Below are 17571 nucleotides of genomic sequence, written 5' to 3'. Positions count from 1 at the left end.
TGCTTTGCCATCTCGGGGCCTTGCTCACACTGGAGTGACTGTCCCTCCCAAGGTTAGCCAATTTCTACAGATAGTAAAGATCTTGCCAAAATTACTCCAAGTAGCCAATGTTAAGCTTGCTGACCCTGCCTTGCCTTTCCCTTGGGAACCACAGGAAAGGCTCTGTCTACATTTTGTCCTCATTAGGCGGGGTCGTGCTGGTGAGGCTGTGACAATGGATGAGTGAGATCACAGTGTACATATTCTGGCAATGGAACCAAGAAGACTTTGCTGAAGGACTAGATGTGGCGGGGTGGGGTGGGGGTGGGGGTGAGGCAATGATCTTGCTGAGGGAAGACAAGGTTTCCTGCTTTGAGTGGTGCCATTTACTGACGTTGGCCAGAGTCAGGGAGGTCAGAGGACCAAGGGCTGTGTGGACGGCTGAAGTCAGAGGAGTCTCTGATTCATACCAGTGGAGGGGTCGCAGCTGGGGATAAGTGTGAGAGCACCACCTAGGTCAGAGCCAGAGGGGGAAAAATCACGAGTGGGGCCTGAGAACTGAGTAGTTGGTGGTTTAGGACGAAACTAGGGTTGTATGGCTTCAGAGGAACAGTAAGTGTTTCAGGTAGAAAGGTGATCCACTGGGCTGAATGCTCCTGAGAGGTGGAGGGAGGCAAAGTCGGGGACAGATGAAATATTCATGAAAATTGACCAGGTACCGGGGAGTCATGGAGCTATGCCTCTGGGAAAACTGATCGAGAGTGAATAGTAACTGAGAGACCCATGTGGACAGATAACTCTGCAGAGAGTTGGGGTAGAAGCTAGAAGATAATTTTTTTTTTTTAAGATGTCAGATACTAGAGCATATTTTATGAGGGAAGGAGGTGGGGGGGGGGGAGGGAGGAAGGGAGGGAGGAGGAATGAGACGGCTGGCCTTTATGGGAGAGGCAATGACCTAAGCCCTTTTGCTCTCAGGACCAAACCTCTTGGCCTCAGATCTATTTACGCTCTTAAAAGACTTGAAGACCCCAAAGTGCTTTGGTTTTTGTGAGTTCTATCAATATTTACCACATCAGAAACAAAACAGATACAAATTTTGAATTTTGTTTACCAATTCATTTAAAACAGCAAGAAACCCATTACGTATGAACTTTTTTTAATGAAAAATTATTATGCTTTCCAAAACAAAGTGTGTGAAAAGAGAGGCAGTTTTATATTTTTGCAAATCTCTTTAATGTCTGACTTAAGAGAAGACAGCTGGAATCTCCCATCTCCGTCTGCATTCAATCTGTTGCAGTGTCACACATCGTGTAGCTTCTAGAAAACCCTACTGCACCCCTCAAGAGAAAGTAAGAGTGAAAAGGCGAGTCCCATCTTCGTATTACTATGGGAACAGTTTGGACGATTATGGACTCCCTGAAAGGGTCTCAGGACCACCAGCGGTTCCCAGGGCACATTCTTGAGCACTGGCTGACCTAAGCAATGAAGTCTCTGAGAAGGCCATTGGGGGGTGGGGGTGGGGGTGGGTGGGATTGAGGACATACGTCGAGAGGCTGGAGGAAGAGCAGCCTCTCTTTGGAAGAAGAGCAGAAGAGATGGGCGTCTAAGAGGCTGCGAGACTACAGTGTGCTCCAGTCGTTTGGAGTCGAGGGGACTGGAGGTGAGGCCAGGTGCCGGGGATGGGGAGGGAGGGTGCGGGAGGTCTGAGTGAGAGAAGATGGCAGTGCCCCTCGGTGAGAAGGAAGACCAGCTTCCCCGCGATGTGCAGTCAGGTTGCCCAGCGTGACAGCAGACGATCGCTTCGCCGCCGCCGCCAGAAATGGGTGCAGGGGGCTCCTCAGCAAGGCTGCCCCTCTGGTCCCTTCTCCCCGACAACGGAGAGCAGGGCCTGGCCTGCCTTGGTTCTAACTCCGGTTCTGCCATAGACCAGCTGCGTGTCCCGGGACAGAAGACCCCGCTCTGAGCCTCGGCTTCGTATCTGCAAACCGGAAATAATCAGGGGGACCGTGCAGGTGACGCGGCCCCGGGGCGGAGAATGCGGAGGGAGGGGCAAGCTGGTCCCGCCTCCTCGCGGCTCTCGGGCTCCTGGGGGCCCGCAGGGCGCAACCACGCATGCGCACTGCCTTTGGGCAAGGCCGCAGCACGTGCTTGGGGCCGCGCACCGACGCTCCTCCCTCCGTCGTGACCCAGGCCCCGCGCGGCCACGCTGCGCTCTTCCAGGCACGGGAGTCTGCCTCTCGTGTGGGGCCGGGCTTCTCTCCGGCCACGCGCTTCGAAGCGGTTCCGAGGGACCAGTCCGATCGCCAGCTCGCGCGAAGGCCACGTCGCAGAAACCCTCTCCCCTGACGCAGAAACCCTCGCCCCGGCGCTCCGCGGGTTCCCGCGCCCAGAAGCCTCAGGCTTCCGGCGGAAGTTCCTCCCGCGGGGGCGGAGCACCGGGCAGATCTGGTGACGCCCCTCCACTTACCGGTTTAGCCAATCGGAGCTGCTCTCCTTGTCGGGTGCGCAGACTCATATTCCAATCAACGAGTGTCGCCGTTGCTCGGGCAACAGCGTCCTAGAGCCGGCGAGTGGGCTGGGCTTCTGTGGCCGAGCGGCCTGGGGTCCCCGCGCCCTGCTGTGGCCCCGCGAGGCGGAGAATCGAGAAGGGGGCTCGGGTAAGGCGGCGCGGCCACGGCGTCCGGACCCCGCGCGCGAGCGGAGGGCGAGAGGAGGGCCGGGGCGGGCGGCTCCGAGGGTCCCACAGCCCTGAGACGGCTGCTGCCCGCCTCGGAGACGCCTAGCCTCCCTCCCGCAAATGTGACCTTGGGCTGGTGACTCGCTTACCCCGTTCGGCACGTGTGTCAGCCGCCGTCGCCGGCCCTGGCGCTACTGCGGTGACTAGCGCGGTCCTCTCCCCGTGGGCTGACGTCATATTTGGGGAAGACGGACCACCACGCGGAAGGTAGTGACATCTTCCCCCACCCCGGATGTGTGTGGGTCACACGGGAAGTGTGTGGCCTTCGGTCACTCCGGCTTACAGAATGTTTCGTGTCCCTATGTCATTTGTCCGCACAGCGCTCTTGAGTGTCATTGCCTGCCCCCTGTAGAGGGCGACTTGGACCCTGTGCCGCGAAGGGGATTGTCCAGACTTCGCACAACTAGGAAGTCGCGGAGCCCGAACTCAAACCCAGCACTTGCCTCATGTTAAAAAACAAACAAACAAACAAACAAAAAAAACCCAACTCTTTCTAGAACATTCTTTTTTCCCCCTTACACCGCCCACAGTTATCCCTGCCTCCCTCAGGAATTTTGTCCGGAAAGCACTTTGTGAAACGTCCTGTTGCAAAGAGCACGTTTAAGGTCACCGTCTGGGGCGCCCCGATCCTTTCCTTCTCCGTCTCCCGTTTCCTTCCCTCCTAAAAGTCTTTGCCTCGCAGAATGCCTTGCCCGTTAAGAGGACTCTTACTTGTCTTTCAAAAGAGTAATTTAAGGGGCACCTGGGTGGCTCAGTCGGTTAAGCGCCGACTTCGGCTCAGGTCACGATCTCGCGTTCCGTGAGTTGGAGCCCCGCGTCGGGCTCTGTGCTGACAGCTCAGAGCCTGGAGCCTGTTTCAGATTCTGTGTCTCCCTCTCTCTCTGACCCTCCCCTGTTCATGCTCTGTCTCTCTCTCTGTCTCAAAAATAAATAAACGTTAAAAAAAAGAGTAATTTAAAAATTTAATAATGTTTCTCGAGTCCTGTGTGCCCCTAAATGGGTGGGCTTTCAGAAATGCTGTAGGTAAACTCCACTTTCACACACCGCCGTCCCTTCATCGCTTTCTTTCATCCGTCGTCGTCCATTCAACAAACGTTTACTTGGCTAAGTTGGGGGACGGGGGTGCAGGGTTCGAAAGTGAATCAGGCATGAGCCCGTGGGTTATCTGCGAGCATATTTGCCTCCCGCTCAAGCTCACTGCAATCCCCTTGAGGGCAAGGGTGTTATTTTCGCCGTGCTCTCCCTTTCCTCTCCTTTTGGTGCTTGCAGAAATTGGCCAAGAAATGCTCACTCGAGACTTTAAATTTGCTCCCCCTCCCCCGCCCTTTTCCAGCCACCCACCGCTTCCCCGAGCGCAGAGATGTCCACAGCGCCCACGCTGTGACCCCGACAAGCCGACGGGCACGCGGAGACAGAACCAGCTGCAGGAAGATGTTTCGAGGTCGGGTGCCCACCCAGCGCGGGAGGCCACTGGGAGGCCCCTGGCTGTTGACAAGACAATTGCTTTAAGAAAGCTTCCCTCCAGGTGTGTATGAGAGCGAACGTTTAAGGTCGGTGGTCGCGGGGGGTCACCGGAGGTCCTCCTGGACGCCCGTCGCCTGCCAGGACCGTAAAGTCAGCTGCATAACGTGCATGGGAAAACGTGAGGCAAACTAACGGTTGGTTGGCTGCTTTCTTCCTTTAAATACCAGGAGCGAGCCGGCCTTTCTGTGAAGTATATTTAAATGTAGGCTCATAGAGGTGGGATTCTTGTAATTTTTCCTTTTTTAAAAAAAAATGTTTTTTAATGTTTGTATTTATTTTTGAGACATAGCGAGAGGGAGCATTGAGCAGGGGAGGGGCAGAGAGAGAGAGAGGGAGACTCAGAATGCGAGGCAGGCTCCAGGTTCTGAGCTGTCAGCACAGAGCCCGACGCGGGGCTCGAACTCACGAACTGCGAGATCGTGACCTGAGCTGAAGTTGGGCGCTCAACCGACCGAGCCACCCAGGCGCCCATATAATTTTTCAGTATTAATTCACCTTCAACAAGATACTATCCAGGATATGCATGTCGTTGGGAAGAGGAGCTGTAAAGAAAAGGGATCTGTTTGAGCAAAGTCTGGCATTAGAGACAACATATAAATATGTTATTTTCTCAGGTCTAAAGAGCTTCTTTTTCCACCTTTTTTCTTTTTTTTCTCTTGGTTTTGACCTTTTACTGCTCTCTTTTTTTGTTTGCTTTGTTGCGGGTGCTACTGTTACTATTTTTTCTCTCTCCACTTATTAGCAGTTTTACGCCTTCCTCTTTCTTTTTTTTTAAAGTTTATTTATTTTTGAGAGTAGGGAGGGGGCAGAGAGATAGAATCTCAAGCAGGTTCCATGCTGTCAGCGCAGAGCCTGATGCGGGGCTCCATCCCAGGAACCGTGAGATCTTGACCTGAAACGAAATCAAGAGTCAGATGCTTCGCCAACTGAGCCACCCAGGCGTCCCTGCACTTTCCTGACTTCTCCTACTACTGGCCCTAAAGTGCTGGTACTCCTGGCTAATACTTATTGAGCACTTACTGTGTTCCAGGCACAGCCTGGGGGCCTCACACCCATTTTTAAATTTAGTTCTTACCCCCTGCTTACAAAAGGGCACGGTTAACTTTTCCCATTTTATGGATAAAGCAATAGGAACTCAGAGAAGTTAAGGGCCTTCCAAGCACATAAATGGTGGAGTGTGCCTTCTACTCCAGGATTGCCTGACAGTAGGACCTGTGTGTTCCTGACCAGTGCTCTAGCCCTCAAATATTTATATACTCCGTAAATCCCCTAAGGCTTTGAGATGATTTGTAAGAATACATGTGATACGGTAAACTAAAAACACGTGAGTCAGGATCATGAAGAATACAAATAGAATAGTAAAGTAACATCTGGAGGAGAGAAAATACTCCGATTGTCCGTACTGGTTAATATAGTTGGGCTGCGGATTTAGTCGTGAACTTCTCGTCGACTCAAGAAAAAAGAGAATTAAAAAAAAAAGAGAAGTTGAATTCATTTTGGCCAAAGAAAACATTTTCATTCCTCTGGAAAACTAAAGCTTTTCTAACATGTAGGTCTTCGTCGTAAAACCTGGGCGGGGCTCGATTGCGACCGGATGGTTCAGGTGCAGGCCCGGGGTCCTAACCAGCTAGGGAGAGAGTAGGGACTCTCACATGTGAAGGAATATTTGGAATGAAAGTACTCTGAACGGTAACAGTTTCCAGTAACACCTTCTGAATGTCCCCCCGCCCTCCCCCCCTCCGGGACTTTGTAAACGCTGCTGTCCTGTCCCCTGGGGTGGTTCCAGTCTTTGTTTGCTCTTAACAGTTATTCATTGAGCCCCTGCCGTATGCCAGGGCCTGTCTAGGCATCGAGGACCCCACGGTGATGGTCATGTCACCACCCTGAAACCTTTGGTGCCTCCACCCTGTCACTGTCTACTACTGGGTTTTTTTTCTGGACTGACTTCGGTTTACCCTCCTTTCGTGGTTTTATAAAACCCCGAGAAGACACTCAGCACCTTACGCTGTAACTGTCTACGTCTTCTGCCCTGTGCTGTCTCTGATTCAGATTGCTGTATGTTTCCAAGACCTAAAAATAATAGCAGCTGCCAAATAGGGAACACAACCTACTGTGTGTCAGGTGCTTTAGATACGTTTTCCGTGACGCCTCCACAGCTCGTAGAGCGGCGACATTTGAGCATTGTTGGTTCACCTGCCTTTTAAGAAGCTGGTGAGAGTAACATATCCCCTAGAAAAATCATCTCATAACACTTTCACGTTTAATCTCTGAGGGTTTGAAGAGCTACCAAAGCACACAGGTGGACCGCTTCCCTAGATCCTAGGTTAAGAATACCTGCTTTAAAGGGGCACCTGGGTGGCTCAGGCAGTTAAGTGTCCTACTTTAGCTCAGGTCATGATCTCGCAGTTCGTGGGTTCGAGCCCCGCGTCGGACTCTGTGCTGACAGCTCAGAGCCTAGAGCCTGCTTCAAATCCTCTGCCCCTCCCCTGCTCGTTCTCCCCCTCTCTCAAAAATAAAGAAACATTAAAAACTTTGGAGCAAAAAGAATATTTCCTTTCAAGAGATGTGTGACTTCCATTTTTCAGAGGAGGAAACCGGGTCAGGAGGAGGTTAATTAACTTGCAAATTGGACGGTGGATCGTGGAACGACCTTGACCCTAAGTGCTCTCGACTCTAAACTCTTTGTTTTTCCCATTGCCCAAAAGTATAGACGCTCAGTAAATAACTGAGTGTGTGGAAGGCTAAAAAGGGAACTTTCTAGGGTATGTGTTCCAAAATATAATAAACCATCCATATGATAATCAGATTAGACAAGAAGATTTTTCTCAAGTATTCGGATTTAACTGCCAAAATCTTTTGTGTTGCTTGCAACTTTTTCCAAGTGACAATCTCCTCCTCCCGCCGCCTCTCCTCCCCATGGTACCGGTTCCAACAGTTTTTGCCTCTGATGCCATTTCTGTTTGGCTGTGCACATTTCTTACTCTTGTGTTGAATTATGTTTTCTTCGGGTGCCAAGGCAGATGGATGGCACTTTTGTTATGATTCAGATATAAATAGCATCTGTTAAAAACTGGACATTAATACTTGTCTGGCAAATAAACACACGCATCAGTGAAACCGCCCTCTGGTTGTGTGTGCCAGCGGTCAGGAGTGTATTCGATGGCCCGTCACTTGGTGCTTGTGTGGGCGCATTGGTCTCGCAATGCATGTTAATCTCCACCTCACCGAGTCCTGAAGTCATTCATTAATGCCTCAGAGCTCTCTGTTGAGAGCCCAAGCTGAGGGTGGCGTGGAGCCAGAGGCGACCTACACAGGCCTCATCAGAGCGCCGTGCTCAGACTCAGGGAGGGCCCTGTTCAGCTTTCAGAATCAAGGGTCAAATTAGCTTAGCTTTCTTGCCCTCGCGGCACTAGGCGTCCACCGCGGTCCATCGCGAACGAAGCTCACCGTGTACCAGGCTGCGTGGTAGGCGTCTGGGTGTCAAGCCGGGAGGTTGGCCAATCCCGCCACTGGGGAGGCTCACTAGCCGGCAGGGGCCACAGGTAAGCAGCCAACAGAAGATCCCTGAAGCAGAGGATTAGAGTGAACATAGAGTTAGGGCTAGAGTGATGGCCCGGGAGGCGATAATACTTTATAGTTTTGGTCCCATCTGGCCCCACAGCAAAGGAATGGAATTATGGTGCCTTTGACCTTTGTGTCCTTTTCTTTATGTTTATTTCAAGTTTATTTATGTATTTTGAGAGAGAGACAGAGATCACGAGTGAGGGAGAGGCAGAGAGAGAGAGAGAGGGAGAGAGAGAATCCTAAGTAGTCTCTATGCTGCCAGTGCCGAGCCCGACGCGGGGCTCAAGTCCGTGAACCGTGAGACCATGACCTGAGCCGAAGTCAAGAGTCTGACACTTAACTGACTGAGCCACCCAGCGCCCCTGTCCTTGAGTAAATAAAACAATTGGTAAAACAAAACTGTGAGACCAGATTCTCCGTAAAAGCACGAGTAGTTTTGTTTAAGGAAGACAGGAAGGAAGGCCTCACGAAGGAGGGGCTGCACCCTCAATCTTGAAAGATGAATCGCAGCGTGCAGGCAGGAGAGGTGGAAGGAAATCCTAGCAAAAGCATGAACCAGAACTCAGAGGTGAGGAACGACACGGCGCGTTCCGAGTGCTGCCTGATGATGCCGCCCGCGTGCAGCGCTGGGATCTGCTGGTCACGGGGGGCCAGCTTATTAATGATGGGAATGATCCTGTCCCCACAGTTAGGAGTTTGGTTTCAGCTCAGATAACCCTGGAGAAGTAGTGTAGGTTTTTTTTTTTTTTTCTTTTTTAAACTTCATAATTTTAGACTCACAAATCTGTTACAGAATCAGTACGGAGAGTTCCTCTGTGCACCCCGGTGCCCCCCTAACCCGCCGCACCGTGATAACACCTTACCAAGTAGTCGTAGTACAGTGATCAAAATCAGGATAACGCCATTGGGACTGTACTAGTGACTAAACTATGGGTTGGTATTCGGGTCTCGCTAGTTTGACGTGTTTTCTCTCGGTACGTAGTTCTATGAGATTCTAACACATGTATAGTTTCACATTGTACATTTTTAAGCCAGAGAGCCACACAACTATATCAGTGCGCTAGAGAGAGAAAGCCTGGCAACAGAGGAGACGGGTTGGAGGGAGAAGGTGGGATCTGGAAGTGATGTGCGGGGCTATTTCTGTAACCCAGATGAGCGAGGATGAATGGAGCAGTGAGGGAGGGATGGAATGGGGCAAGGAAAAGACCGAAGAGTGTTTTGCAAGTAAACTTGACCATCCTCGCCAGCAGCTCAGAAAGAGAGCTGGAGGCCAGAGTCAAAGGCAGGGATTTCTGCCGTAACTTACCAAGGTTCAGGAGTGGAAGCAAATTCATGTGTTCACTCAGTGAATCTGAACACCCCTGACCGCTAGTCCCTAGACCGGGACCTGAGGCTGTACCGATCACACAAATTAACCCGGCCCTTGCTTTTTTTGGAACTTAAAGTCTACGAGACAAGCATTAACTGAGTACTCATGACAAACCGGGCTAAGGGCTGTGAAGGACAACAGAGGTCGTGCATGTGTGTAAGGGGGGTGTGGCCTAGTGTGGGGGTGCCAAGGAAGACTGCATCTGTGGCCTTGGTCTTGGGCAGCAGCGGCCCCTGGGAACTTTCCAGTGAGGTGAATTCTCCGGCCCCACCCTCCCCAGGATCTAGATCTGGGATCAGGATCTGGAGCTGGCGCCCGGCGATCGGTTCCTAACAAGCCCTCCAAGCGGTTCTGACGGTCACTGGAGTTTGAGAACCACTGATCTTTGGGAGGAGGAGGAGAGCATTAGGCAGACCCTAGTGCGAAGGGCGAGTGGTCTAGGTGGGGGGCTATGGCTCTGAAAACAGAGCTTCCATGCAGGATAGGCCACATCACACAGACGGCCAAAGGCTTCTGTGGCTGAGGCTCGAGGAACTGGGGAGAGGGAGACCGATGGAGGAGCAGGCAAGGGCTGTCCCACGGGGCCTTGCGACGCCATTGAGGGCTTTGGTTTTAATCCTAAGGACAACAGGAGACAGTTGCAGCTCTGTCGTTTTTGTTTCTTTAAGTTTTATTTTAAGAGAGGGAGAGAGAGAGCGAGCGAGCGAGCATGAGCGGGGGAGGGCAGAGAGAGAGAATCCCAAGCAGGCTGTGTACTGTCAGTGCAGACCCCGATGCCGGGCTTGAGCCCATGAACCGTGAGGTCACGGGCTGATCCGAAACCAAGAGTCGAATGCTTGACCAGCTGAGCCACCCCAGCACCCCGGAAGCAGTTGGGAGTTTTTCCAGCAAGGAGGAAACACGAGGATGTCGGCACTTTAAAATGTTTATTCTGGCTGCTGTGAGGAAACTAGAGGGTGTGTGATTGTGGTGCGTGTGGGGCGCGTGTGTGATCTGGACACAGGCAGGTTAGCGATGCGCCTACAGGGCTGACATAGCTCCCCCGGGAAGCCTACAGTTTAGTATGAATTCACGCAGAGGACCTGCCTGAGGCTCTTGACACGATTCTCCAGTAACCTGCAAAATCAGCTGATGATTTTACGGGCCCACAGGCTCCACTCTTGTGGCTCGATAAGCTAAACGAGAAAATCTGCCTGCCAATCTGCGCTAACTCCTTGCTCTCGAATTTTTCAGAATCCACAGTTTCCGAAGTAGTTAATTTCGAAGGAAATGAGACGAAATAGCCCCCAGACGAATGTTGCCACGGTCAACAGCACCAAGTCCTGCGGTACCAAGGCCAGGTGAGACGCTGCTCGGGCGTGTGGCTCAAGTTCACAGTACCGTGCCGGGCGTAAGGCCTCGAGAGAAGGGTGCTTTACTGGCCGTTAATGATACCGGTATCAGTCCCGTCTGGTTGGGGCCAGTCATTCATGCAGCAGACACATACCAAATGCTGACTTTTGTGCCGAAATTGTCTAGGGACTCGCATATTTGTCATATCAGCAAGTATCAGCTTATTCATTTTATTTAAAAAAAAAAATTTTAATGTTTATTTATTTTTGAGAGACAGAGACAGAGCATGAGCAGGCAAGGGGCAGAGAGAGAGGGAGACGCAGAATCGGAAGCAGGCTCCGGGCTCTGAGCTGTCAAAACGGAGCCCGACACGGGGCTCGAACTCACAAACCACAAGATCGTGACCTGAGCCCAAGTCGGATGCTCAACCGACCGAGCCACCGGGCGCCCCTCAGCTTATGCGTTTTAAAGCCGAAGGCCGTTAATTTGGTGCTCAACACGACTACAAATATTTGACGAGTCTGAGGCCATCGGAAAACCATGGAGCACCATGGAGCCTGCCTTGCCACGGGGGCCGTGGGTGCAGGTTTGCTGGTGGCCACGCGCTCGGTTTCCCCCATAGGTGGCGGCAGAAGCAAAACTTTCCCTTGCCGAGAGCTCAAGCGGGAAACCAGCGCGGCGGGCCTTTGCCAGCATCTGAGGACTTGCTTGGGCCCGGCAGCACTATAAAAATAAGATATGTTAACCGCTCCTTCTCTGCTCCCGGGAGCTGGAGGAGAGAGCGTACTAGTTTCCAGCTCGTGCATTCGAAAAGGCTGCCAGCGAAACAGGTTTTGAGCTGGGAACAGCTGTTTGACAGCCAGCGAGCGGGCAGGTCTTCTGACACAACTTGGCTGTGGCCTGTTGCCGTAGCTGTGTCGTCGCGTTAGGTGTTGGGGAGTCTGAGAACGGTCATTAGGTGAGAGTGGATTTCTGAGCCACCGTCTGAAATGAGATTTTGGGGCTCGCGATCGAGAAAGCACATTACAAACAAAATGGTGTAAGCTTTTTCTTTAGATCTGTGTTCGGGAGCAGCAAGGCATTCGTGCTGATAAAAGTTACCACACAACCACAGCACTCGGTTCAGTTAAACTCAACATGCGTTGTTTTTTGGACACCGGAATCGGACGTGGCCCCTGCTGTCATGAAGTTAAGAGCCTAGCAGGGAAGGGAGACGCGGAACAGTCATAAGGGTCTTGGGGGTTAATTGAGACCTTTTTGACCCTGGTCACCAGTGCTCAGGGAAGGGCCCAGAGTGAGAAATCATGGGTGATACTGAAACTGCTGTGTTGGGTGGTGGGAAAGAGGGTGACGACCCTAAACGGGACCCACAAGTGGGAAGAGGTGCGTGTGTGTGCGTGCATGCGTGTGAGTGTGCAAGTGTGTGCGTGTCAGTATGTGTTGGGAGGAGAGTGCCGTTGAATGACAGGGCTGTGAAAATCCTTCACTCATTAATTTGAGAAACACTTCTGGAACCACAGTCATGTGTTGGGTACTCCGGGGCTGGGAGTTCAGTGGTGTAGAAGTTCTGTTTTATTTCATGGAGCCTATAACGGAGGTTGTCATTTCTCAAATGCAAGCGTGACTCCCGGCCGCGGTGAGTGCGGCGCAGGGGAAGGACGGGCTTTGATGAGAGGGTGTGGAGGACGATGCCGATGGGGTAATCAGGGAAACCCCTCTCAGGAGGTGACAGTCACACCCATATCTGCGGGTGACAGGAGTTGGCTGGGTGGGGAGAGGGACCCCCAGGCCATGGGAGGCCAGGAGGGGCGAGGGAGGGGGCCGGAGCTAGGTCACGGGCTGCCTGGGGGGGCCCTGGTAGGCATGTTCTTTCTAACAGGCTGCGAGACATTTGTTAAAGAACATTTAAAATAAAAAAGATCACTGATTCCCTCCCTCCCCCCCACATGCCAACATAGCTATTTTTGTCACATCTTATAGACTCTATCCACATATGAAAACACATTTTTCATTCATTTTTTTTTAATTTGTTTATTTTGGAGACAGAGAGAGCACACACATGCGTGCAGGGGAGGGGCAGAGAGAGAGGAAAGAGAGACTCTCAAGCAGGCTCTGCACTGTCAGTGCAGAGTTCGACGCGGGGCTGGATCCCATGAACCATGAGATCGTGGCCTGAGCGGAAATGAGAGTCGGACGCTCAACCGGCTGAGCCCCCCCCCCCGGGCGCCCTTGTGAAAACACGTTTTTATATCATTGTGTTCATAGTACTTTTTCTCTTCACATTGTTCTAAACACGTTTTTATGTTTCGACATACTTATAATCGTTATTTATGCTACTGCATTAAAGCATGTTAACGTTGAGAGGTTTGTGTTATATTTTGAGTTTGATTTCTGAGTTTGTGTGGATGTGTCTTGTAGTGTGGGTGGGGGTAGGCTTGGAATTCATGCTGTAAGGGGAGGTATTGGTTAAAATGAGGTTTGGGAAGGGGCGCCTGGGTGGCTCATTTGGTTAAGCATCCGACTTGGGCTCAGGTCATGATCTCACGGTCCGTGAGTTCGAGCCCCGCATCGGGCTCTGCGGTAACAGCTCAAAGCCTGGAGCCTGTTTCAGATTCTGTGTCTCCCTCTCTCTCTGGCCCTTCCCATCTCGAGCTCTGTCTCTCTCTCTCTCAAAAATAAGCATTAAAAAAATGAGATTTGGGAGGAAGGTGAGAGCCTGTATGGGGTTCTGGGGAGACCATGAGCAGGGGGGACCCTTGGTGGAGGAAGCCCGTGGCTCAGACATGTGGAGCCACAGGCCCTGGAGGCAGGTCACTTAATAACCACGGATTCTTTCTGCTAAATTGAATTCGGTTGACTGGCTAAATTGTTTTTTACGATACCCTATCATTTGGAATATATTTGTAAATCAGCTTGCATTCTTGTAATCCCTGTGTTTAGAATAGTAGACAAGGGGTTGCCAGCTGAGTCTACGAGAGTGAGGGGGGTGTGAGGCTGGAGGAGGCAGCACAAGCCCCGGAATCCTAATACTCGATTAGATTATTATGTAGACGACTCACTTTTAATTTTCCACATGTTCTTTTAAAGTAGGTTGCAGAATTGTGGGGCACTTTGGGCAATGCAAGGTACCCCTTCTTTTTTTTTTTTTTTTTTAATTTTTTTTTCAACGTTTTTTATTTATTTTTGGGACAGAGAGAGACAGAGCATGAACGGGGGAGGGGCAGAGAGAGAGGGAGACACAGAATCGGAAACAGGCTCCAAGCTCCGAGCCATCAGCCCAGAGCCTGACGCGGGGCTCGAACTCACGGACGGCGAGATCGTGACCTGGCTGAAGTCGGACGCTTAACCGACTGCGCCACCCAGGCGCCCCCAAGGTACCCCTTCTTGAGTATTGACAGATTTTCTCATCTGTGCGTTTCTATGAGAAGACACACAAATCACTCATGCACGAATGCAAGTGCATACACACACACACACACACACACACACACACACACAGCCCCGGCTCAAGTGGGCAAAAAGCCTAACGTTAAATTCAGGAGAGTTCAAGTCTTGGCCTCATGAGTCAATTTGGCTTTTGTCTCTGGATTCACCGACTGCCAGCAAAATAGGTGCTCAGTTATTGCTAGGCGGATCTACATGGAATCGCCTCGGTGTAATGTTTGTGGTCTTTTACTTCATTCTGATATTAAGCAGGGAACTTTACGGAGCCCCCTTCAAAAACTATAGACTCATAAATCGGCTTCAGGGTCTTCTGACCCAACGGTTTCAGCTTGTTAACACACACATGGCTGGGTCAGCCCCAACCCCCGAGTTTCCGATCGGTTGGTCTGGGTGGGGCCTGATAAAATGCCTCTCTGAAAAGGTTCTAGGTGATGCTGATATTGTTGGTTCAGGGGCCACATTTTGAGAACTACTCGTTTAAAGCTACCTATCTGCCTGTGTGTCTGCTTCAACAGCCTTTAAAAAATTTTTTTTAATTTATTTTGAGAGAGAGAGAGGGCATGCATGTGCATGAGCGGGGGAGGAGCAGAGAGAGAGGGAGAGAGACAATTCAAGCAGGTTCTGCGCTGTCACTGCAGAGCCCGACGTGGGGCTCGATCCCATGAACCACGAGATCATGACCTGAGCTGAAATCAAGAGTTGGGCGCTCAACCGACTGGCCACCCCGGCGCCCATGCAACAGCCTTTTAAAACCATGGCATTTCTGCATAAGGAATCTACAAATGAACTAGCTTTCCCCCCACCTTGACGTGAACTGACAGTGGCATCTCTTGGGAAAGGTCTTTAATCTAATCCCAGAGCAAGAGTGATTCAGTGCACATCCTGAGCAACTCGAGGACAGGAAGTTGCTAAGTTTCTACATGCCGCCTCAGTGCTATTGCACTTGCTGTGGGTAGGCCCGCTCCTGTGCTTGAAAAAATGCCGCGTTTTCCTAAAATCCTGAGTTAGATGGTGAGCAGTTGGAGGTTGGGCTGTTCATACTTCCCCTTCCGTCCCTCCACCCTCACCCACGTGCGGCCTGCAGCATTTGCTCAAGAATGAATCGCCGAGGGGGTAGTTGCTTGGAAAATGCTGATACTGCGAATGTTCATGTTGAACACCAGACAGGCTCCATGGTCACAGCTACCTGGGTCTGGCTCTTTGGAATATCCGTCTAGTAAGTGACGTCTCTCTGGCTTTTATGATCCTGCAATTGGTAGAAACTGGAACCAGAGAAGACCCAACAGGTCACAGACCATTCTCCTGCGGGAAGAGGATTATTCCCTGCGGTGTGCTCAGTGGCATTAGGAAGAATTACTTTTCATATGATTATTATTTTTTTTTTCCTGCTGTCTTCAACTAAGTGTTTCTTGAATTGAATCGCTTTGTATTCAAGTAATAAAATGCACAACAGGCAGTACATTTCTGGGTGATTATCTCACTCCTCAGGTGGTGTAATAAGGCACGAGGCCAAGGCCCTGGCATGCCTTATTGTTATTAGGAAGGGAATTTATGGATAAAATAAAGCGAGCGGTTATTTGCATCAGCAGTAACCACAACAAGGAATGCAATTATGGCAGGTCCTCCTCACGTGTGTGCAGAGCAGGGTGAGGCGGGGCGGGCGGTGGGGGGGTGCGGTGAGTGCTCCCTAACCAGCCATACAGCTCGGGTAACCAGAGATTTGTCCCCTCCTGCAAGGAGCTTGTTAGGAATTGTGTAAAAAACAACAGGAAGGCCTTGGCCACAGACAGCCGTACGAACTTGGTACCTGGGATGAGCTCTCCCCCGGACCCGCTCTGGGCTTAGCATCTGCGTCGTCCTGGACACCTTGCTGGCCTATCCTGAGTGTCGGCGTCCCCACTGATGAAATGGGAAGTGCAGCCAGTGGTTGGGCATGAGGAGGGTTCAGTGGTGGGTTTTCATGAATCTTAAGCACGTTTCCTGGCTCAGAGTAAGCCCCCAATAAATGCTAATTGAATTAGAATTTTTTTCCTTCTTTTTAAAAATTTTTTAAAAAATTTAATTCCAAGTTAGTTAACACACAGTGTACCAATAATTTCAGGAATAGAATGTAGTGATTCATCACTTACGTATAACGCCCAGTGCTCATCCCAGCAGGTGCCCTCCTTAATGCTCCTCACCCCTTTAGCCTTTCCCCCTACCCAACACCCCACCAGCAACCTTCAGTTTGTTCTGTGTATTTAAGAATCTCTTATGGTTTGTCTTCCTCTCTGTTCTTGCATTATTTTTGCTTCCCTTCCCTTATGTTCATCTGTCTTGTATCTTAAATTCCCCGTATGAGTGAAGCCATGTATTTGTCTTTCTCTGACTGACTTATTTCACTTAGCATAGTACACTCTAGTTCCATCCACGTTGTTGCAAATGGCCAGGTTTCATTCTTTTTGATCGCCAAGTGATAGTCCCTTGTATGTATAGGTATATGCACATATAAATATGTATGTGTATCTCATCTTTTCTATCCATTCATCGGTTGATGGACATTTGGGCTCTTTCCGTACTTCAGCTCTTGTCGACAGCGCTGTTATAAACGTTGGGGTGCTTATGCCCCCTTTGAATCAGCACTCCTGTATCCGTTGGATAATGACCTAGTCATGTACAATTGCGGAGTCATGGGGAGTTCTATTTTGAATTTTGTGAGGAAACTCCATACCATTTTCCAGAGTGACTGGACCAGTTTGCATTCCCACCAGCAGTGAAAAAGGGTTCCTCTTTCTCTGCATCCTCGCCAACATCTGTTGTTGCCTGAGTTGTTAGTTTTAGCCATTCTGACAGGTGTTGAAGTCTGAAATTGTGATGCCTCCATCTTTGGTTTTCTTTTTCAGGATGGCTTTGGCTGTTCAGGGTCTCTTCTGGTTCCATACAAATTTTAGGATTGTTTGTTCTAGCTTTGTAAAGAATGCTCGTGTTATTTTGATATAGATTGCATTGGATATGTAGATTTCTTTGGGTAGTATTAACATATTAATAATATTTGTTCCTCCCATCCATGAGCATGGAATATTTTTCTGTTTTTTTGCGTCTTCTTCAATTTCTTTCATAAGCTTTCTATAGTTTCCTGTGTACAGAGTTTTCACCTCTTTGGTTAGGTTTATTCCTAGGTATTTTATGGTTTTTGATATGTTGTAAATGGGATTGATTCCTTGATTTCTCTTTCTTCTGCTTTATTATTGGTGTATAGAAATGCAGCTGATTTCTGAACATTGATTTTATATCCTGCAACTTTGCTGAATTCATGAATCAGTTCTGGCAGTATTTTGATGGAGTCTTTGGGTTTTCCACATAGAATATGTTGTCTGCAAAGAGTGAAAGTCTGACTTCCTCCTTGTCAATTTGGATGCCTTTTATTTCTTCGTGTTGTTTGATTGTTGAGGCTAGGACTTCCAACACTATGTTGAATAACTGTGGCGAGAGTGGACATCTTTGTCGTGTTCCTGACCTTAGGGGGAACGCTGTCCGTTTTTCCCCATTGAGAATGATATTAGTGGTGAGTCTTTTGTATACGGCCCTTATGATCTCGAGGTGTGATCCTTATATCCCTATTTTCTTGAGGGTTTGTTTTTTT

General features: G+C 50.1%; 1 protein-coding gene and 1 long non-coding RNA gene across 7 annotated transcripts in view; one reads left to right on the top strand and one right to left on the bottom strand.

Annotated features, from left to right (window-relative positions):
• Positions 1 to 1129: 1129 nt before the first annotated feature.
• On the bottom strand, positions 1130 to 2902 carry LOC125919676 (uncharacterized). The gene is made up of 3 exons (XR_007456857.1): positions 2806 to 2902; positions 2447 to 2596; positions 1130 to 1957 (listed from the first exon to the last, which is right to left on the bottom strand). It is a non-coding gene; the product is annotated as an uncharacterized LOC125919676 (long non-coding RNA).
• EFCAB6 (EF-hand calcium binding domain 6) overlaps positions 2537 to 17571 on the top strand; it is a 244502-nt gene continuing 229467 nt past the window's right edge. For 3 of the 6 annotated variants that reach the window (XM_049626482.1, XM_049626481.1, XM_049626478.1), the window contains exons 1-3: positions 2537 to 2636; positions 4050 to 4241; positions 10407 to 10513. In XM_049626482.1, coding sequence (XP_049482439.1) covers positions 10468 to 10513 — 46 coding nt within the window. In that variant the 5' untranslated portion in view covers positions 2537 to 2636; positions 4050 to 4241; positions 10407 to 10467. Of the gene's footprint in view, positions 2637 to 2836; positions 2924 to 4049; positions 4242 to 10406; positions 10514 to 17571 lie in introns of those variants that run through there. The other 3 variants (XM_049626479.1, XM_049626480.1, XM_049626483.1) reach the window with 3 other exon arrangements.

The sequence above is a fragment of the Panthera uncia genome, chromosome B4 (assembly GCF_023721935.1).
Source record: "Panthera uncia isolate 11264 chromosome B4, Puncia_PCG_1.0, whole genome shotgun sequence".
Taxonomy (NCBI): domain Eukaryota; kingdom Metazoa; phylum Chordata; class Mammalia; order Carnivora; family Felidae; genus Panthera; species Panthera uncia.
Note: the sequence above shows the minus strand (reverse complement) of the source record. Positions and strands in the feature narration are given on the sequence as shown.